Raw genomic sequence first — 22639 nt, 5'->3', positions numbered from 1 at the left:
CTTCTTTTCCTTTTTTTAGTTAGTTGGCAAGAAGACCAGTTGTGGGGAAATTCCTATTACCTCTAAGCTTTAAGTATGTCATCCATAAGATTTATTTTGAGTCTGCTGGGTCATCATATGTGCAACAGCATGTGGTGGGTAGAGAGTGTCCTATTACACGCTGGGAGAGGGTGCAAGGTAGCCAGACACGACACGCCAGTAACGAACCAAGGTGTCATGCAATTGCTCAAAAGAGAATAAATGTATCTCAACGTCTGTATCTTTCTGTGTCTGGTTCCTTCTGGTACCACGTTCCTCTGGTGTGTTTGATTGGATGATCACATTCAGTGCTCCTTTGACAGCTCATCTCTCCCCTCTTGTCCCAGGCCTACTTCCACACAGTAAAATCTGCAGTGTTATTTGATCTCTGACAGTGTAAAAATGAACCTGAAATGGTCCATTTGAATTTGGGTCATTTGTTACAATCGCAGAGATAAATCATTAGGATTTTACTGTGCAGAATATGCTATTTTTGCCTACTGATGCTGTATCTAGTATACATAAACAAAATGAGAGTATTCAGATTTCGAGAAGTGCCAACTTCTCTTAAAACACAACAGGGGAGGGGGGATCATTTGAGCTTCAGCCCATTCATTAAGTGGTGAAAACACTGACATTATACAGTGAAGATAATGAGAGGTTAAACTATCGTAGTGCAGGGCTCCACATTTTAAATGGAACACTGACCTGCAAAGTTAAAATATTGCTTTAAAAAAAAGTAACGTATAATTGTCTCCGCCAGGCTGGACTATGTTTTTGCTTGCCTCCGTCTGTCCGTGTGCATGTCTGTGTCCGTGTGCATGTCTGTGTCCGTGTGCATGTCTGTGTTTGTACAAACTGTGAGCAGCTATGGACTGATCAGCGTGAAACTTTGTTGGGGGGCCAAGGAAGAACCTCTGCTCCAAATTTAGAATTAAAACATTTAAATAATCATTGCAATACATTGCATCGTTCAATACAAGGGTCAATGTTTGACCCTCATATATTTTGCCGAATTAAAAGTAATGTTCCACTGACACATTTTACTTAATGTCAACCCCTGGTTACTTGCTTACCTGGTTTCTGAATGTCACCAAAACTCCAGGGTGAAACCTATCTATCCACACCTCCAGATGCATCCCTCTACAACTGCTGCTGTCCAATTCCACCCCCACCCCTAAAGCCCCCTACCAAGGTAAATGTGTTTTATTGGTTGATCGCACACGTGCACACACACACACACACACACACACACACACACACACACACACACACACACACACACACACACACACACACACACACACACACACACACACACACACACACACACACCAGCACTGCATGAGAACGGGCTGAATTGGGGCGGGGGGGGGACTGAATACAATGCCTGACAGCTAGGAAGGGAAGACCTATCGATATTTGCCAGATCACATTACAGAAACAAGGACATAAGTTGTGTACTTTGACAGTTTAGTTCAGTTTTCTAAAGTAAACCCCCCCACCCCCCACCACACACTCTTTAACCCCTACTTCCCAACACCAACTCCGACCCCACCCAACCAGCCCATGCTGGCAGAGTGCCAGCCCCAGCACACTGCTGCTTCCCACAGAGTGCCATAATTATACCTTCCACTGGGAGGGTTTCAGAGAGAGGCGCTGTGGTGGGTTTAATAAGTGGGCCATGCCCATTAATGCCTTGGTATTCAATGTTAACAGCATACCCGACTATGTCAACAGGCTGCTGCCACACAGAACAGGTACGAGGGCAGTAATGAAAGGGTCTGGGGGGGAAACATGTGTTTGGGTTGCTACGAAAAGTTAACTAAATTATATCTCACAAATAAAAGGGGAGGGTAGACTCAGGCAAGTTTTTTGTTTTTTGTTATTATTCCAAAGCTGTTTTGTCAGGTGTTTTATAATCCTCAAGGCTATTCATCCAAATATTGTTATCCCACAGTCTGATTTTATTGTACATGCTCTTATCACTGTAACCTTCATTCCACCCCAGTCAAAACAATATTTCCCTCCTCCACTCCCTACAGTTATCTCCCCTTTTTTCATTTCTCATAACTCTCGACGGGAAGTTTTTTTTGCTTCAATTATTTGCAATTTGGTGGGATCAACAAGTGGGAGGAACCGGGTGATGATGGGAGGGGATGCAACAATAGCAGATAGACAGAGGGTTAAATCAATACAAATCACCATTATTCATGTAGAAACACTGATGGATGCACATACAGACCTTTATCTGTTTTTTCCCTCCAGGAATCTATACTTGGTGCCATTTTTTACCCCACTATATACCAAATCTCTTCGCCAAAAATAGCCCATCTACACGATTTGGAGTCATGATTACATTTGTGTGAGTTTTGGACAAAATCGGATAAGAGTAGTGGTAAAAAAAAGTGTTTTGAATAAAATGCAACATCTATGAAAAATGAGGCAGTTTGGGGTAGAATGGACTGGTCCCCAGTGGTGCCAAGATAAGCTGCTCACAGACAGAGTCACAGAATCCCACCCCACGCTGTTCCAGCCTAGTGTTGATAACCAACCTACCTTTCTTGGTTTCAGCTTGTCCTGTAAATCGTACTGGCCGATGCCTTTGTAGCCAACTCCCAGCCACCACGGTATGCCCTGTTTATCCTGTGAGAAAACGGACACACAGAACACCGCTCATTAGAGGAAGGATTATTGGTAGGAGTTTAAAAAGAAACGACCAGCGCAATTAGCCCATTAGGCTGTGAGCAATAGCGATGCAAGGAGGGATCAAATGCATTTAAAAGGAGCCTTAAAAACTCTGCAGACAGAGTCGTTTTAACACCACTGTTTGATCTCCTCAGAAACCCTGATTTAATGAGCTTAGGTAGAAAAAGTCAGTTGATGTGGCTCAGAGGAGCAAGGAAATAGCTTCAGTTTCTGCAAACTAAGCATATTTTGAAAATGAAAGCCATTTGTATTTTTTCCTCACTTTGTGTCTGTGAGACTGCACCTTGTTTTAATTTTAATTTGTGTAAATCTAACCAAACACATATGTAAACTATGTATATATATATATAATACTGGTACTGTACGTAAATAACAATCCCTGTTGTATGGAGGAAAAGGTTTGCTTCTAATGAGTGAAATTATTCCATAGATCAATGTAGACAAGAGGAGAAGACGGAAGTATTGACGGAAGATAATGGAGAAGATGGTCTGTTAACTTAGTGGTTCTGAAAGTTTTTGGCTGGCGACCCTCGTCCTTCATGACTCACCAATCTAACAATATACACACACACTGAACAAAATGTGCATGCATGTGGCGTGCCTGTGCGTACAGTACACTTACCAAACATGTGCGTGCACAGTTACAAACTGCTATAATTAATAGGTGAAATAAAATAGCGAAAGCATTTTTATGGCTTTAATGTAAAGGATTATGGATTTAATGTAAAAGCCGCTGCTCCAGTACCCACCCCCATTCCTTCTTATACCGAAAAAAACGATACTGGTTTAATTTATCAGTGTCATTTGTCGTTTGGTGTGGAAATACTGCTTCATGTACACTGGTGTTAAGGTTAAACGTTTCAGAACCTCAGCACAGTAGCTACAACGCTGGGTCTGATCAATTCATAACATGACAGGTGAATCCAAACTCCGCTGGTATTTGGATCGCAATGTAAACAGCTCAACGTTACACCCACAGAGTTTCTCACTTGTGGTCACAGTCGCGATACTGTCAGATGTGTGGTACTTTTAGATCGATCTTACTGTCCCAGGAGTCGCTCCACGTTGTGGAACGGCACAGAGCCAGCTAGCTTGCTAGGCAGTAGGTTACAGCTAGCTTCAGCCATACTAACCCCACACACACTGCTGTGTGCTCACACACATAGTATACACACATGCCCTCACTCTCTCCTCCTCCTCTAAAAAAGTTTGTCTAATTAATTCTTGATTTTGCTTCCATTTTATTGTGCTTCTACTGAAATATTAATGAAGCAACAAAACATTTTCTTTTTTTCTCTCTTTTGCACATTCAGAAAAGTATCTGACAACCCCTCCAAAGTATTTGGCAACCCCTATGGGGGGTCGTGACCCCCAGGTTGAGAACCAGTGTCAGTTAACAGAAGAATGTGAAGAAGACAGTGTGTCCACTGAAGCTATTGTATGTGTACGCAGGGTGCTGGTCTTACCTTCACTGGGTAGAAATGGACTCCATATGTCGGCAGGGACTGTACTAGGGCAAGATACCTTTGAAGAAGAGATGGGAACAGGTTAACAGTAATTCCACCACTTACACTTAATCACTGTCAACCAGTGGCCCCTGTACTGCGGAACAGAGTGGGATTTAAGCCCTAGCTATTCAGAAGCCACAGTCATTTTCAGTGGAAGGCCAATCGATTTCTTTCAGGGCTGTGACAGGAGTGAGAGTTCATTGATCAATTCAAGGGCACAAATCATTTGTGCGTAAATGGCCTGGGTTTGCTTTGAGCTGCAGTTCCTGGGGAAAACACACAGTAGAGGTCTGTCACCCCCCCATAGCTGGCAGACTGACAAGAGTGCCTTTCCTAATTAATGACACATTCTGGCATGGGGACCGCCATGTCCTTACACAACCACCACCATAGGGCAGCAGGACAGCACAAATGAACCCCAGCTAGCATCCCTATAGGGGGTGAACATTCTGCCAAAATAGTTAGCATGTAGATCTGCTATTTTCGGCTAAGCGATTAGATGTAGACTCAGGAAATGTTAGTGGACAAAGTATAGAGCCCTGAGGACCCTGGTCAACTACGCATATAGTAGCAGTGTCAAACATTTGAGGTCACAGGCTGGATTGGGTCAAATGTATCTTCACACGGGCCAGACAAGGTGTGCAGACTACGCAAATGAACATGCAAATGTTTCTTTTACTAAACATGCGCTCATGTCTGTCGGCCTATGAAGTTTGTTTGAAGATTACATAGCAAACACACTCTCACTCTCTGACAGATTAGTGATGTCAGTCTTTTTTCATGAGAAAATGGCTATTATGGCTTATGGGCTTTGAAAACAAAGGTTTTCATAGGGTTTGCAGCAGCACCATATAAACTGAAACTGCTATAAATTTTATTTAAAGGATAGCCCTCGGGCTATCATCTACCTCTCAAACCATCTCAAAACGTATGTTGCTGCGGTGGCTGATGTTATGTTCTCTGTTACAACTGTGGTGTTCCACAGGGTTGAGCTGAAACCGAATTTCCCCCACGCAAGCAAGTCGGTCAAAAATTGTTATTATAGGGTTCTACTTCTATATAAAGCCTTAATACTTGATTGTTCTGGTGAATTGAAGCAACATCCGTAGTCATTATTACAGATACCGGATTTATGATTGCTACACCTCCACACAAACCAGAAAGGTTGAACCAGGAACACAACAAATCTTTGATTAAAAGGTTAAATGTGAAGTAGTGGATTTGTGAGAAAGAAGACAAGCTCTAAAATTTGCAACCAGCCAATTAGCCGGTGGCGCTTCCCTCCTGTTACATGCATAAAACTGCCACACAGAAGCACTTACAGAACACAATTACATTCAATAGCTACAAGAAAAGCCACAGAGAAAAAGTATATACGGTATTATGCGAGATGATCATTTTAAGGATCGACACATTTTACATACTGTGTCGCTTGAAAAGTGATATATAAATACAATTGTTTATTATTGGTACCATTAATGCCACAACTTACTGCACAATGGCTTGTCCTTTGCTCAGCCCCTTCAGCTTCTTGTAATGCTCGATCACCCTGTCCTCACTGCAATGGAAGGGATCAAACCTTTAATGAAAAATCCATCAAGTGCTACACACCACCAACCAGAGAGGGTGTATGAGATGGCCCTGTTTCTGACAAACACCATGTTTGCTCATGCAGGAAATTCTGTCTGGCCCACTGGCCCACCAGTGCCTCTCATCTCCCCCTCTTTTACGTGCATGTGCACACACGCACGCATACTACATATCACAGCAATCATACCCTTTTACAATGTTGTCGGACTGTAGACCCTGTAACTTTGCAGAAACTTGCGCATGCACGCACGCACTCCCACACACATACACAATGAGTTGATTTAAGTCCCGGTGCTACAGTCACTTCAGATAAATGGCAGGCACAGAGGAAAAGGAACCAAAACTCTAAAGAGAGAAAGGAGCAAATATTCAAAGAGAAAGCCAGGCAGGAACAATTTAAGATTGTAGAGCGGCTGGCCTCACCTCTGTCAGCATTACCCTGTTCTTTCTTTCTCCGAACTAATGGGCAAACCTAATTAACATAGCCCTGGCATTAATTAGTTGCCCCATCAGAGGGAAAGATTCTGTTGGTGCCAGGCAGGCATGCATGCTCATCTCATCTGGGGAAATAATTGCTTTGTGCAGCCAGGTGTTACAGAACGCTGAGGCCATTTGATGGGTGTTTGGAGGGGGTGCAAGTTGCAGGTGGAAGAGGGGTGGCAGGCAGTATGTTGTGCTGTATTTTGTGGTTTCCAGAGGTTCCAGCAGCTGACACAACTTACCAGTAAGCCAGAGAAGGGTGCTCCCTCAAGACTCGGGTGGGCAGTACTGGGAGCTGCTTCAAGTCTGATCTAGTAGTCTCAGCACTGGGAGAAAAAAATAATGTCTTATATGATTAACCAATGCACTAACTCTAGTGTCCTTAGTTTCTAGTCATTTTCCATGTGGATGTGGGTACCTCATCTATCCTACAGAGCTGGGAGGGACACAGTACAGTCTCAGAAATTATACTGTTGATTGATCAAAGACATGTTATTACTGTCTAATTACTAGGCCTCCTACACGTGACACCCTCAGTGCTCATACATCTCACATGTCCCGTTTTGACCTTAAAGGAGCTCAACAAACAAGTATGCAGAACGTATGAGAAGTTAAGGTAAATGTTTAGATAAGAATACCAGGAGATATGCTAGGATAGAACGGAGAGACTTTCTCCATGTGTTTGTGCAGTGTGGTTTGAATTTCTAAGACTTAATGCATGGCAGAGATAACTCACAATTGCAAATCAAAGCCAAAAGGTGCGGTGTCAGGATTTTTTTTCTCTCCATCTTCTTATCTATATAAGAGCACTGACGCTTGCCAAGATTATTCTGTAGCTTTACTTATGTCTTGCCAGAGTTCAATTATAGAAGCACATGAGCAGGAAACCGTAGGTGCCTTTTAAGGGGCTAAAAAAAGTACTTTAATAAAAACGGTCTACACAGTCAAGTCCACAGTGTTAATTTAACTTGTGTAAAAATGGACCCGGCCATAATCTAAGGGTACTTCAGCATAAAGTTATGTATAGAATGAACATCATGCCAATGTACTAATTATATAATTCAGATCAACCAGCCAACCATGTAGTAGGTAGAATTCACCCAAAATCACAGACGAGAAATGTTAAGCAGAGACCGAAAGTGATCTAATGAACACTGCAAATATACGCCCATTATCAGTGTGGACAAACTGTGGTGTATGTCACTGTCAAGGTTTGCGATAGTGAACCCTGAGTCACTGCAACAACATGTGGGGGGAGAACTTGGTCTACAATTGCTACAGGACAAAGACGGCTATGGCTTGGCAGGCCAGTCTACTGGAGCACTGAACAAAAGCCATTCACCAGCACTTGGCAAACCTTCCCAGTGTTGAAAGGTACTGTACGAGTCCCAGTGCTGTTCCAAAATAGGCCCTGGCTTCTCAAGACAGGACTAGATCGCTCCTATGCTTCAAACATATCATAAAACATTAGGACATCCTGGAACACTTGCCGCTTACTTCCATTGTACTAGCTGAGCAAATAAAGAAATAACCACGATATTAAGAGTTAATAAGACCTTGGTAGGGTAAAATTAATTTACCTGAACTTGACGTTTCTCAACATCAACTGTACACATTAATCCTAGGCTGATAATCATGACAATGGAAGCTAACAATCCCATGCTATATACTAGGGTGGCCTTTAATTATCCAGTTGTATGAACCAGCTTACTAAACAAAACAAAAAAACTAAACATAAAAAGGGGGCGGGGGAACGGCTGCACATGCAGAGCTACTTGAATAACTGCTCCTAGTAGCTGCCTCTTCTAGGCTGACTGGGTTTTGCTGCCATGGCACTTCACTGGGAGTTTGATGGCATACATTTTATGGGGCGCTGGGGCCTGGCGTTGTCGGGGTGATCTACTCCACAGCCACACTGCCCTGTCAGCAATCTGGAATTCATTACTACGTCTGTTATCTTCCTGCAGCGTGGGGGCAATTCCTACACCCAGTACAGCCCAGCCCAGTACAGCCCAGCCCAGCTAGTGTGGGAGAGATAATACTCATGTGTCAGCGATTGCATTGGGCTGAGACTGGGTGACTGTTGAGGTAATACAATGACAGAGCCTGCGGGATTCCCCATTGCCACGAATGAACCAATAACTACAGTCTACACATACAAATCGAGCAGAGAGCTAAAACGGTCATGCTGTTATTGACTCAAGAGCACTGGAAACATTAACATTGGTCTTTCGCAAACGTGGTACAGTAGCAGTGCATTATATTGTAGTAAAACAATGGCATGACACCCATGTCATGATTGCTTTATTCATCATGCTATATTACAGATCACGTACAGGACCCATATAACACTAGAAATGTGACATTTGCATTTAGCAACAAGTAGACTAACCTCATTAACCCGAGCATAGCTCAAAATCAGATGATGCCGTTTAATTTAACGTTTGGCAGGGGCCTTGCTCAGACCACCATGATGACGACATCACTATGGTGAGTCCTCCTGACGCCAGACTGTCTACATTTTGAGCAACATAGTCTACTGGTTCATCCTCCATAAGGCAGGCTGAATGCTAGCAAGGAACAGGAGTTCTACTCCTCCACATCTAATCTCACCGCTACAGGGCCCTTTGCTTGCTTCTGTGTTGAGGAGCCGCATATGCTTTATGAGGAGATTAACTGGCCTTCCTCTGCCACAGAGGTAGAAGTGAAAGGCATCAGACAGGAGAAAGAGACACTATAACATAAATAGGGATGTGGCAACACTTTGCTAGCATTGAATATTCTTGAGACAATAACACTATGACTATCAAATTGTACGTTGCTGTATTAGGAGAGTTTACCCCAGAGTTTACCCCAGTAGTACCAAGTGAATTTGCATTTATTGCCTTCAGTTCAGACACAGTATGTTAGATGCCAAACTAGTGATCAAGTAAAAGTAATGGATTGTATTGATACTCCCGAAGGGACAAAACTGAAACTGTATATGCAGCATTGGTGTCATTCGTGCAAGAGAGGAGAGGAAAGAAAACCTACACAGTAAAAACCTCAGTGGAAATGTAACACTAAAGCGTGTACAAATACATCTGTACACGTTTTAGTGTTAAATCAACACGGAGGACATTGATTCTTACAAACTCTCTTGGCAGGTTTTCTAACAGATCTCTTGGCAGGTTTTGGTTTATTGTGCTTTCACAGTGGACAAAGGACGGCCCATCCCAACACCTACACAAGTTGGAAAGTTTGGACTAACTCACACACTGCACTCCAGGGCTAAGCAGTAAGAAAGAAAAATACTGTTTAAGCGAGATGTTTAATAACAAACCATCCTCTATCAACACTTAATAAAACATTGGAAGATTAACAGTGACGAATGGATGCTGTCGATTTTGTTCTTGAGAGAACTAAGATAGCAGTTTTGCAGGAACTCAAACTGCATTTTCAGCATTCTATATAGCTATGTGCAGTCACAGCGTACATGTACTACAATTCCTTACAGCGCACAAAGCTTTGTGTTCAAATAATGCACAGGGGCCTCTAGGGGCACCATGCTGGGACACACAGACAGAGTCTGCTGCCAAAACCTGCTCGGCTACTCTCAGTCAGACCAATGTTTACTCATCGCAGCTTGTACCCTTCATTTCATAGACTGAACACTCCCTACAAACCATATCAGTGGGTCAAGCTTTTCACTAAGTGCAAGGCCTTATACAAAAACACCATCCCCACCTGGGAGGTGGTTATTTGGTTAATGATTTGTGGTCTTCTCGTGCATAACATCACACCACCACTGTGTCTGACCAATGCTGTATGCTACATTTGTATTTCCTACAGTACATACATGTAGTCTGAGGGTCACCTTTCACAGGTACATGACACTCACTACCAAAACATCAGAGGGACAGCCATTTAGTGACATGTTTCTTTAGGACATGGACCAATTTCATCTAGGAAATGCAACTAGGCCTATGTTTTAATTATTATGTAAAAGCAACATATTTCCATTCGCCAGCATGAGAGTGGAATTGGCCAGCTTGAGTTTAGTTTAGTAACAGAATACCATCAAGGAAATTATTAACTGAGGGAACTCCAGCGTGAAATACAAATCTGAGCCAATTAAGTTGAACATTAACTAACTACACTGAGCTTTGGCCAAACAGATCAATAAACCCAAGTACTTCCTTGTCAGAATAATGCAAGAAATACTTAGCTAACCACAGTATAGTATAAAGCAGAAGCTCATTTGTGTTTGCAGCATACGGTACGGTATGTCAATAGACCTTACCTTGTGAATTCTCCTTTGGCTTCCTTTAGAAAAAAATAAATAGAAAAGACGCATGAGCAAAGCAATTCACCCCGAATAAGAAATATCTATTATCTAATATCTACTCAGCTGACTCGTGTGTTTATAACATCACAGCCTACCATCCATATGTAAACAATGGCAGCAGCCAACCGATCTCTCAGAGACAACTGTTTTCAAATGTTGCATGCAGCGTGTGTGGACCTTAGGCTTAGAGTATGCTAAGGTGTGGACGCACAGTCACGGCTTTGATTCAAATGTCGAGTTAATAACATTCAGTCTCGAACGCCTAGGCTGTGTCAAACTAACTCTTGCGCTTACCTGCAACGCGAATGCCGCTAACTTGAAGACATGTTCACTCTCCACCTCGATGTTCTCCTGTTGTGGGAAAAGCAGAAGTGAATAAAGTGATTCAGTTGACAAAACAAGTGTAGCTTTTCCGAAACACTTGACTTGACTTGAGAGAAGAAACCTCCTCCTCCTCAGTCACCCGTACCTCGTCCCACTGTTACCGACTGAACCATTACCGCTCCGAATAGGGTGCGCATGTTTGGAATGCTTTCAATATCGTATATACGCTAGGCTAGCAATAACCTCTTATTAAACACGAGTCATGTTTAAATAGTGTAAAACAAATGTAAACAACACAAGCACAACTAATAGGCTGCGCAAAACTCAACGTTGTGTAGTTACAATTCAAAGCTACAACTCGTCGGTGAAATGGTACAGTCTGCAAGCAGGTTCAACAATCTCCCGTCTCCCGTGGTGACAAGTCTGCCCACCCCGCGAAAAAAGTCTGCATTGCAACATTGTTTTACAAACTGAACAAAGTAGACATATACTGAAACGGTGTGCTGCATGTTGTTTAACACGCGCCACGCGGTTCGTTCTACTGTAGCCTACTACGGCATGTGCATTAGTTGATTAGTATGCGACTGTCGCAGTTGTACGTGCTATTCCAAATAGGCTATTCAGGCTACCTACTCCCTGCAGTTCTCTGTCGGCATAACTTCAATGTATTGGTTATAAATCTATTTAGCAATAACCAATAACCATAAAAAAATGATTCAGTGTTTACACTAGCAGAGCAGACCTAATTTGGTCTTCACTTCAGCATGGTAAGACATTTCACAAAACTTGTAGCAGCATAACATTCTAATCTAAAGTATAAACACTTACGTTAAACACTGACGATTTTGCATTCATAAAGAAGAGCCCCACTGTTGTGTTGTCCTTTAGGAATGTGATCTTCTCAATGTAAAACCTGTGAAGAGTTCATTTTTTGTTGTCAATGTAACAGTGCTTGAATAATAGTGCAAGCACATTTATCTTTACTTGTGTGGTGGTAGTAGTGTTGTCAATGTCATACAAGCTGTCTCTAGATCAGGTCGCTTGGTGCCATCTGCTGGATGTACAGTAGATCTACAACACTACAGTATAAAACTTCATGTAAGAGGTGCTCACAGCTCTCAAGATAAAAGCTGTGTCCCAATTCAGGGGCTGTGTCCTTCGAAGGCTGCATTTGAAGGCCAATTATGTCACAGTGGTGCAACCAAGGATGTCCCATTTCAAAGGCTTCTTCAAATGCAGCGTTAAATTTGGCATTCAAAGGACGCATCCCCTGAATTGGGGCAGTGCTATTATTTGTTATACAGAAGGTCAAATTAAATGTCAAGGCAGGCCGGCATCATTCTTGAATGTCTCAGTTATACCAAAAAATCATGTTTACATTCTAGCTCATATGGGTGAAGCTCTAACTCTAGAGTGTTAAAATAAATGCTGTAATAACAACACCACTCACCTGACTAGAAACTTGAGTTCCAAAGGACCACTCTTTTTGGAGAAGTCATGATCAAGTACCCTGCGTTCCAACTGGAGCCAGTTATTCTGATCACTAATGAAAGAAAACATGTTAGCTTTTTTTAAATGCATTTTGCTACAGGTAGCAAATGGTTTTCATTTGACCCATAACTGAAACAGTGTGATTACACACACACACACACACATACGCTCACATGCATGCATGCGTGCGTGCACGTACAGCACACACACACACACCTATATCCCAATCATAGAATGTAGTGTAGCTTTGGAAATGTACTTACGTGTCATCTATGAAGGAGATCCCAAAGTACTCTTTCTCCTTTAGGTTAAAATGTGAAGACACCAAATCCAACAGTTCACGGGACAAGAGCTTGGGCTAAAGATTTGATGATAAAACAACGCATGATCATTATTCAGACAATACAGCATAGGCAATTATATTGTACATTTGCAAACACAAAATCAAAGAACAGGTCATAAGGCAATTCATATAGCATCAACAATCCTTTTCAAAGACACAGACCATTTCTAAATAAGAGATTACCTGGACCAGCAACTCCAGCTTCCTGTCATCCAGGAGGTGCACCTGGCACAGACGGCCCTCCGTCATCTGAAGCGAGAAGAACACAGACAGGAGTCAGCGAAGGTACTAAAAGTACTTACAGGGACATCGACATTACATGATCATCTGCACTGCGGGAGGAGGGGGTGTGTGTGTGTGTGTGTGTGGGGGGGGTCCAGCTTGGCAGCCAGTCTTCTGTTCCACTCTCTGCATCGGCACCAGTGTAATGAAAATAAAAAATACCAAATCATATTGTCAGCGCTATTCCTGTGATGCAAGGAAATTGAATCGCTGGTTTTTGAAGGCATCGAGGAGGTTAAATACAATTATCTCTCCATTGTCCTAATGAATGTCTGTCAGGTTCATTTTGGCGCAGTCAGCACAAGCACTCTTCAGTGTCAGACAGACATTAAAACTACTGTGTGGGTGAATGGTCTTCAAGTGGTATTTTATTTTTGTTATGAACACATGTTATAACTGCACACGATTCTATATTCCTCAACAGTAAACTGCCACGCTCTCAAATAATTCACACTGATGTTCAGACTAAACCGAATCTAAACGTCCCACATAGGATACATACATGTTCTACATTTTTATATCTCCAGGGTTGTACTTTTCCCAGCTTAACACTGTATCTGCAGCTAAATATTTATGCAATAGTATGTATGTATGTATGTATGTATGTATGTACATATATTGTTTCCATTTCATTGACAGCTTTCACCCTGTATGAGATCCATGAAAACTACAGACTCCATTGGGCGTGCACGTGGTATCGTCACATTCCAGCCACACCCGCGTTTCAGAAGCGATGAGTGCGTGTGCCAACCCAAAAATAAGCACCTGGTCTCTTTATGTCACGGAAAGCAGTCAAACAGATAGTGACAGAAATAGTTATAATACAAAAACCTGTGTTCAAATGGATCCAATTTAGTTATTATTTAGTAGCTTGGGTTAATACTTTTGATTATTGGTTAAATATTTATAAAACCCACAGACACAATTAACCACTTTCAACCTGGCTTCCCCAGTTTTCAGAAATGTTTTCAAAAATGAGAAAAGAGGACATCTACATGCTCACGTCTCATTGTGATGTGTAGCTATTTTCACTACTTTGGTTTCCACTGCCATAAAACAGGGCATTCATCTTATCTCTATAAATGCAACATGTCTCTGTGCGTCTGTACGTAAGTGTGTACGTGTGTACGTCTGAAATCCACGTAACTCGAGAACAGTTCGCCCCACCGACTTAAAATTTGACAATCGACACACGTGTTCCACACCCTCACAGGGAGTGCAGTGCCCGGTGTCGAGTAGGTCGGACCCACGGTTGTCCAAAACCACCAACAAAAGACCACGGGTACAACAAGTATTGCATAGCCGGGTGGGGGATGGATCTCCAACTTCCATCGTTACCAACCAACTCTGTGCTCTACAGCCGGGCACTGGTCTAGTTTATGAAAATAACATAATAGGATGACAAATATGGAGATACAAGGTTTCTGCCCAACAGGCAATGTTACTCTCCTACCAGGGCTTGACATTAAGGCTTGTCCGGTTGTCCGGGACAAGTAATACATCTTTCAGTACAAGTGCATTCAAAATGTACTTGTCCGTTGGACAAGTGACTCCTGATTTCACTTTTTCTGTGACTCCTATAGCAGCCAACAATATTGTGTGGCTTTCCGAATAATCACCTTCCCAATATTGTTAATAGCACTAGAATGTCTGTGATCTTACATACATTTCATCCATCCATCCATCCATCTTCAACCGCTTATCCGTAGTCGGGTCGCGGGGGAAACAGCTCCACCAGAGTACTCCAGACTTCCCTCTCCAGAGCAACATTGGTGACTTCCAGTGGTGTAAAGTAACGAAGTACAATTACTTCGTTACTGTATTTAAGTACAAGTTTTGAGAATGTGTACTTTTATTGAGTATTTTTCTTTTTCTGTACTTTTACTTCGTTACATTTACAAGGAAAAAATCGTACTTTGAATCTGCTACATTAAAATTGGACACCTTTCGTTACAAATTAAAATCTTAATCGCATATTTCCGCGCAGTGCGCGCACAACATGCGAAATATGCAGGGCTTTCAGAATCGCCATTTTCAGCATAACGTTTATAAAGTCATCGCCTCGCCCTCACTCATTCGTTCACATTCACACAGAGAAGCATGGTGGTGTGGTGAAAAGCTGGACAGAAGCACCCGTCTCTCTCTCTCTCTCTGGTGCGGTGAATAAACTGTGTGTGTGTGTGTGTGTGTGTGTGTGTGTGTGTGTGTGTGTGTCTGTGTGTGTGTGTACGCGCACGCCCGTGCTGCTTCTGCATCGGCTCTGTTTTCGTCAGCTCGACAGCTCGTCATCATAGCTGTTATTTTGCATGGCTGTGTTGTGACTTGTGAACACATATCGGTACAACATTCACAACACAACTCACCCACCCAGGTGATGGCAATACTAATCACTGTAGTCTTACCGTACATTGCATCAAAACTTCTGTCGAACGGGACGGTCGTTAAAGTTGATAGCTGTTTCAACTTTCTCCCTCGTATTTCTACTTTATTGAAATAATGTCATCCACATTGCATAGCCTATACTGAAGGCTTTGTTGACTAGATTTAGAAGACATTTTCAAGCTCTGGCTCTTGATCGATTATTTATATGGAGAAATCATTTATAGATGGAGTGCCACAATTTTTGTATTTTTCCAGTTCTGTCACGTCTATGAGGTGACAGTACTTCATTAGACACCCTGGAGTCACCCCTCCCCTTTTATCATACAACTACAGCTGTGGATGCGGCTTAAGTTCAGGTGGATCACCATCCATCACCATCACCACCCACCAGGCAAACCAGGCATACTTAAGGAACTGGTGGGCGTGCCCACATAAAAACAACATTTTAACAAATACTGTACACTTTTTTGAAAAAAATGATACCTCCTTATATAACAATAAGACCTGATGATCATGTTTTAGGGTGGAAAAAAATCGCGGCACTCCATCTTTAACATGCATCTATGTGATGGGTGACAGGACAGCTTGCCCAATGCCCTCGCAGAGTGGAGTGGGTGGGGCTTAGTGAAGGGCTTAATATGATGTCTGTTTTGCAATGGCTCTCTCCATTCAAGGACCCCTAAATGAATATGTATTTGACTGTGAAATATATTTTGTGTGAGCTTGCACCCTCAGGGTGCAAGTCTGTGGCCAGCACCATCTCCACCACTAACACAAACCACTAACACAAATATTAAATGCCATTGATAATGAATGGCAAGCCACTTTTGACAGGATGAAACATTTTGAAAAGCATTTTGTACTTTTATACTTAAGTACATTTTAGTACTTTTGATACTTAAGTACATTTAATGTAAGCTACTTTTATACTTTTACTTAAGTAATTTTCTAATTGGTTACTTTTATTTTTACTTAAGTAACTTTCAAGTAGAATAACTGTACTTTTACTTAAGTAAAATATGTTTGTACTTTTTCCACCACTGGTGACTTCCTCCTGGGGGATCCCGAGACGTTCCAAGGCCAGTGAGTCGATGCGTTTCCTCCAACTGCGCCTTGGTCTGCCCCGGGGTCTCCTAGTTTGGAATACATTTCATGTATTCCAAATTCACAGCCATAGATCGGTCCCAGACGGTTAGGAGACTGACCAAGTTGGCGTTTAAACTATACACGCAATACAAACTGTGTGTACTAACCCAGTAATTAATTCCCAAGAATGGAGTCAGATATTGTCTTCTAGTTTCATATCCATTTGAAAGTTCTGGCAGAGAATGTGTGTTAAGTAAAATATTGTGACTTTTCCGTGAGAAAAGTGGCAACAGTCCAAAACTGGGAACAGTCGATGTTTGGGAAGCACAAACGTATGGGGCACACAATAGACAGGTGTGTTGCGATTGGTGTGGGGTAATTGATCACACCACCTATTGTGTGTGCTCCATACATTTGTGCTTCCTAAAGGAAGTTTTGATGTGTTCAGTCCTGTCTTACACCGGGGCTCCACCGGGCACGTCAGCTTCGCGTCTCCGTCACAGTCAGGGAATGTTCCCTTTTTAAATCAATGAAGGGTGGCTCCACTGCCTGCGTAGCGTTGCGTTGCGTGACTGCATTAAAATTGCCCCGGTTCGTTTTTTGACGCACACGACAGAGAAGCAACGCGTCCGGTGGAGCCCCGGCGTTAGGAATTAATTATTGGGTGAGTGCACACGGTATGCTACAAGTTGAAATGCCGACGAGGTCAGTCTGCTAACCGTGCATGGATAGGACCGATCTATGGCTGTGTATTTGGAATACATGAAATGTATTTAAAATCAGTCATTCTTGGGCTATTAACTTTGAGAATATTGATCTAATTTTCAAACCTGTATTCAACAAAACCAACTTAGTTAGTTGATTTAAAATGTATTTGACGAGTAATGGGAAATGTACTTGCCTGAAAAAGTTAATGTCAAGCCCTGCCTATACTGACTATAATCTCTTTCTCTGTTCAATTCTTTAAATAAATGTTGTAAAGTGTCCATTGATGATGAGGTTGCTTGGGCCCCTTGCCCTCAGAGCTGCCCCCTGACCCGGTGGCCAGTCCCAGTGCTGGACCCACCCCTTTTCCTCTCAATAAAATATATAAAAGGGAGAAGACGCTCACACTGCCCACTCCTTTTTACGATTACTTTTCTTAGTTTATACCTTTTGAAAAAGGTAATTAAAATGTCCTTGTGGTAGTTTCTAGAGAGCATGGCTCTCAAGGCATCAGCTTCCTACTGAAAAGACTGGTGAGGGCAACATTTATTTCTGTGACTAAGTGTAAAACATGTGGCTTCCAACTGCTAGAGCCTGGCCTCTCTAGTGGAAAGTCAGGGTCATGTTGACTACCAGTGCGACCGCAGGGCGTGAACACAGGCTGGTGTTAAACCTTAATTCTACCAACTCATATTGTTCTCGTCACCACAACAGAGCTGTCCTTTCTCCTTTTTTTTTACACAATTTAAAGCCTACTTTTTTGCTTTATATTTAACACCCACAACCTCATTGACATTTACGGTTTTGCAGGCAAAATTGTGACTATGAATAAAGTGTTTCATGTCATGTTAATGTCTCCACCAGACCGAAGGCATATTGATTGTCTCCACCAGGCCTTAGACATGCGGGGACAGAGTAGGTTTTGCACCCTGTCCGTCCGTCCATCCGTCCGTGTATAGCTAATTTACGGCACCGTTGGCCCGGTCGCTGCCAAACTGTGCACAGACCTGGATGCCAATTCCGAACCTCTGCCCCAAATCTTCCAGAACGGCCTGTTATAGCGCCACCATGAGGCTAATATTACCCCTAAAGATTTAATCCATACATCACGCAAATCGGTACACATCTTTGCAAGACATCACAAATATTCCTGATCTGGTTCTCCGAGGAGCGCTTTTTCTAGTTTCAATTCAATTTCTTCCATTACTGTATTTGTTTTGTACGTCTCGTATCACAACATAATGCATATACTGTACATTTATATATAAAGGTACTTTAAAAGAAAGTACTTAATCTGACCTCACTAAACAACAGAATTCTGTGTGATTTGTCTTGGTAGAGAGAATTATTGTGACTGTTAATTACACAAGATCCACTGTCTAAGCAGGGATTAGTCACTATAGAAACCCTTTCAAGGATTGGTAGAGCTGTCCAGTGCACAATCCCGATTGGAGTTTGTTTATCAATGTTGCATTGTTACAGGCCTGTGAAATCAAAACACAGAAAACGGACAAAGGCCCTACAGTTAAGTCAGATTCGCTAATCACAGCTAACCACAGGGAACCAACCAAGTCCAGGTTCACTTCTCAAACCTATCTATGAGTATAATAGGATTCACACTCCCTAGGTCATTTTGTGCATGCATGAGTTTTGAAGGCAAAGTTTATCCTTTAACATGAAAAAAGTTTAAATTGGAAAACACATTATTTCCCACCATACACTTGCGGACCTCTGCGGCCTTAGCAGAGGTTTTGAGATAAATACAAAATAACAGAAAGGCATACTACGGCTCGCTGGCCTGAAACCAACTGAAGAGATAACCACTTCTTTGTAAAGAGAGGATCACCATGTTGAAAAGGAAGGTCAGATGCTATGTAATGACCATGACGGTGAGGTCATCCCCCTAAAGCCCTGTCATTATGGGCAGAAGAGCTCTGATGGAGCCCCTTTCATATGACCCCCAGCCCCTGACCTATAGATGGGGTTAGCAGCATCCACCCTGCAGTTTTTGACAACCACCACTCCCTTCTTCCTCCCTGAAACCTGGTAATGTTGAGTCGCCCATGTGACATGAAAGCTATTACGAAATAACAAATATTGACATGGACATTTTGAAATTAAAATACTGTAAAATACTGTGAAAAAAAGGGAGAGAATAAAAGGAAACCTAGTTGATTCCAGTAGACACTGGAATTCCAGTAGACACTGGAAAGGAAAGTATGGAACACACGGTGTTCGGTCAGGTGTTCCAGCACCAAATAAGTTGCATTTCCATTTGCTTCACGACAGCCAGACGGTGAGATCAAACAGTTGGTCATGTTGCTTTCTAACGACTGCCATATGTGCGGGGAGACAGACCCTTGTTAAAACAGGCTGTGTGACTCACCAGGAAACAGTATGTGTGTCGTCCACAAAAGCAAACACACATACACACAAACACAAAATTGTTAGTGCATTTGAATAAACATACGGTAGAGTTTAGCTGTGCTTAAAGCAAAGCTGGTGGGAGACACATGTTTACTCTTTTGAATAAACAATTAAAACGTTAAATGGGAAGTCACCATAAAACACCAGGTGCCAAGTAGTTCCAAACAGAATCTGTCAAAGCAATCAATAAATTCCACAACACATAATTAGTATGTATACTTTGTAGTAACCCTCAATTAGTGAGTTGGCCATCATTCTACAGGCCATCGTACCTGGTAACAATCTCCGATCCTGAGCAATGTCCCTAGGAAGCGACGGCACGGCATCAGTCTCCGGTCGTACCATCTCTTTAGTGTCTGGTTTGCCACGGTCCAGAAAAACTGGCTACCTGACGCTACCAGGTCATCCATGTCACGCACTATGTGCACAGCCATGGCTGGTAGAGCTTACTGCTGATAAAGCCTTCTTGTTTCTCAGAACTAGCTAAAGTTTCTGCCAGTAAAAGAAAAAAGCAGACTCTGTCCACTTCTGGACTGAGCAGGCAAACTGCACCACTTTGTTTGGCTCTGTTCTCAGAAAAAGCTACAGTCCTGTAGTACTATGTGTGAGTACTTAAGTGATGTCAGTGCTCTGGAAAGGCTGGAGTAGTGTAGCACGCCTCAGGCTTGCATCCCAGCCATCCGCCCTGGGCCCTGGTCCAAGACACAGCCTCATTGCAAAGAGGGGAGGGCGGACAGGGCAGGACTATAGAGTTTCTGCCTTCAAGGCTCTGCCTTCCATCCACACAGACAGACTTGTTTACAAATACAGGGTATATGCAGAAACAAAGTCTGACCGTCCTTTCCACTCTCCTCAAGAATGTTATCTCTGTGACTCATATTTTTATTTTTTCCGTTTCTTTAGTTGGGAGTTATATTTTTGTCTCTGTAAACTTCAGATGCAGAATTCAGTTGAGAATATCACACACCTTTTAGCGTGTGCTGAACTCTTGCAAATGGCATTGGCTTAACTGTTATATCACAGCATGTTTTTGCATTGATATTTTATTGCCACGAAAGGAGAGACAGCAAGTATTTCATACTCTGGGTTCAGATCTGAATGGACAAAAGATCAAAGTGTCATTTACTTGACTCATGTCAACTTCAGAGAAAAACACAAGTGGAATGCCGCTGTTCTCTGATGCGGTTCATCTGGAAAACGAATGTCTGCCTGTTCTCATTTCTAAGAATCCTAAAGAGTCCAGTCCAACCCAGACACAATGCATACTGTATACCCCACAACAACACATGGCCTAAGTGAGCAATAGCAATTGCAGCATGCCAGCATCTGTAGTAATGGTAGCGGCAGGTACAGTATGTAGTCTGTTATACTGTAAATACTGGTCTGTCACAGGTCTGTCACTGAAAGTTCACCTGTTCAAATACATGGATTGGCTAGAATTGTCTTCAGAAAATGTGAATAATAAGTATTCATGACAATCATATGCTTTCCTGATCGAGATCGTTAAAGCATCGAATTGTATCTAATCCATTTAAATCCACAGATGTGTGATTGCCCTTGAGATATGGTATAAATGGAAATTGAAACCATAGAGGTTTACCCTCATTTGCAAAGCTGAAAATATCACATAGGCCTATACATTATTGCCCAATGCCCATGCAAACAGTGGGCTGGCAATTACTGAACAGTGGCAGCTGTGACATTGGGACAGTACGGAATAGCAAGTCTCAGTCAGGCATAGGGACCGACATATCCATCCATGCAGATGCTGAATATTGTACCATGTAATCGATGGAAAAATCTATCTCCAGTCCTAACCTCTGTAGTCTGTACTCTGATTGTGAGGGGAGATCAGGGTTTATTTCATATTGCAGAATTTAGCTTTCATAATTATATTCACACATTTTTATGTAACGGTTCTTGAACACTAGTGGCAGGTGCTTTCATAAACATATTCATACACGTTTTATTTATGCAACGGTTTCAACACCAGTGACAGGTGCCAACAGAATTAAGGAAAACAAACAAAGGCAACCTGGAGTTGAAGTAGGGCTGGAGACAATAACCGTATTACCACAGTTATGTGACCAGCTCAGTGGTCACAGAGTGGTTATAGAGTCCGCTCTGAGATTGGGAGGTCAGGGTTTGATTTTTATTGGTACCACATAAGACTATAAAATGCGTGTACATCATGGCTGGGGGATGTACGTGTACCTCAAGTCACCTCACGCAGTCACGCTACAGAAACAGGAGATAGGCTCCTGTCTAATAGCTCGGCAAGGCATACTACTTTATTACCTTTATGTGACGCATACATTTTTGAAGATTATTTTATATATTTATTTAATTTTATTTTGTACAGTTACAGTAGTGCATATGATGTGTGATATGAAATCTAAACTTACCATAAACACAATAATCACAATCATTAGTTAACATAATCACTGACTGCCTTTCATTCAGGCTTTTGGGGAAAAGTCTAATTCAGCTTAGTGAAAGGAGTAGGGGCCTGTGAGCCTGTGGAGGATAAGTTCTTGAGCTGTACAGAAAACCTTCAAATTCAATAGACACAGGACAAAGACATCTGTATGTATAAGACAGAAGCATACATATTTGTTTATGTGATAAAATGCAACAATGTTTTTCAGCAAGCCACTGTTATAGGCCTACACTGTTGCGTCGACTCTGTAGCATCGAGGCAATATATGAAAAATATATTCACTGCGCAATAAAATAGGCCCACTATAATCTAAAAATCACATCAAATGATTTCCATCACCCCTCTATGACACAGTTTAATTTGCGAGCTATACTTTTAGGGTGAGATTTATTGATATGACTGACAACTTGTTATTCCAGTGGTCTATCCATCTTCTGAATGTTTTATACACTTCATAGTGGCAACTACTTCCAGACTTCAATTATAAATATTCCGGCGGGGGGGGGGGGGGGGGGGGGGGATTAATC

The 22639-nt window shown here is 42.2% G+C and overlaps 1 protein-coding gene across 4 annotated transcripts in view; it reads right to left on the bottom strand.

Annotated features, from left to right (window-relative positions):
* The window catches only part of frmd4ba (FERM domain containing 4Ba), a 52363-nt gene that overhangs the window by 13729 nt on the left and 15995 nt on the right, over window positions 1-22639 (bottom strand). For 3 of the 4 annotated variants that reach the window (XM_079510959.1, XM_079510958.1, XM_079510960.1), the window contains exons 2-11: window positions 12974-13039; window positions 12711-12805; window positions 12407-12499; window positions 11785-11869; window positions 10927-10983; window positions 10588-10610; window positions 6548-6631; window positions 5728-5793; window positions 4194-4251; window positions 2578-2664 (exon numbers count right to left, since the gene is read on the bottom strand). In XM_079510959.1, coding sequence (XP_079367085.1) covers window positions 2578-2664; window positions 4194-4251; window positions 5728-5793; window positions 6548-6631; window positions 10588-10610; window positions 10927-10983; window positions 11785-11869; window positions 12407-12499; window positions 12711-12805; window positions 12974-13039 — 714 coding nt within the window. Of the gene's footprint in view, window positions 1-2577; window positions 2665-4193; window positions 4252-5727; window positions 5794-6547; window positions 6632-10587; window positions 10611-10926; window positions 10984-11784; window positions 11870-11974; window positions 11991-12406; window positions 12500-12710; window positions 12806-12973; window positions 13040-22639 lie in introns of those variants that run through there. The other variant, XM_079510961.1, reaches the window with a different exon arrangement.

Source organism: Electrona antarctica (assembly GCF_951216825.1).
Source record: "Electrona antarctica genome assembly, chromosome: 9".
NCBI classification, from domain to species: Eukaryota; Metazoa; Chordata; class Actinopteri; order Myctophiformes; family Myctophidae; genus Electrona; species Electrona antarctica.
The sequence above is the reverse complement of the archived record's forward strand: the minus strand, read 5'-3'. Positions and strand labels throughout refer to the sequence as shown.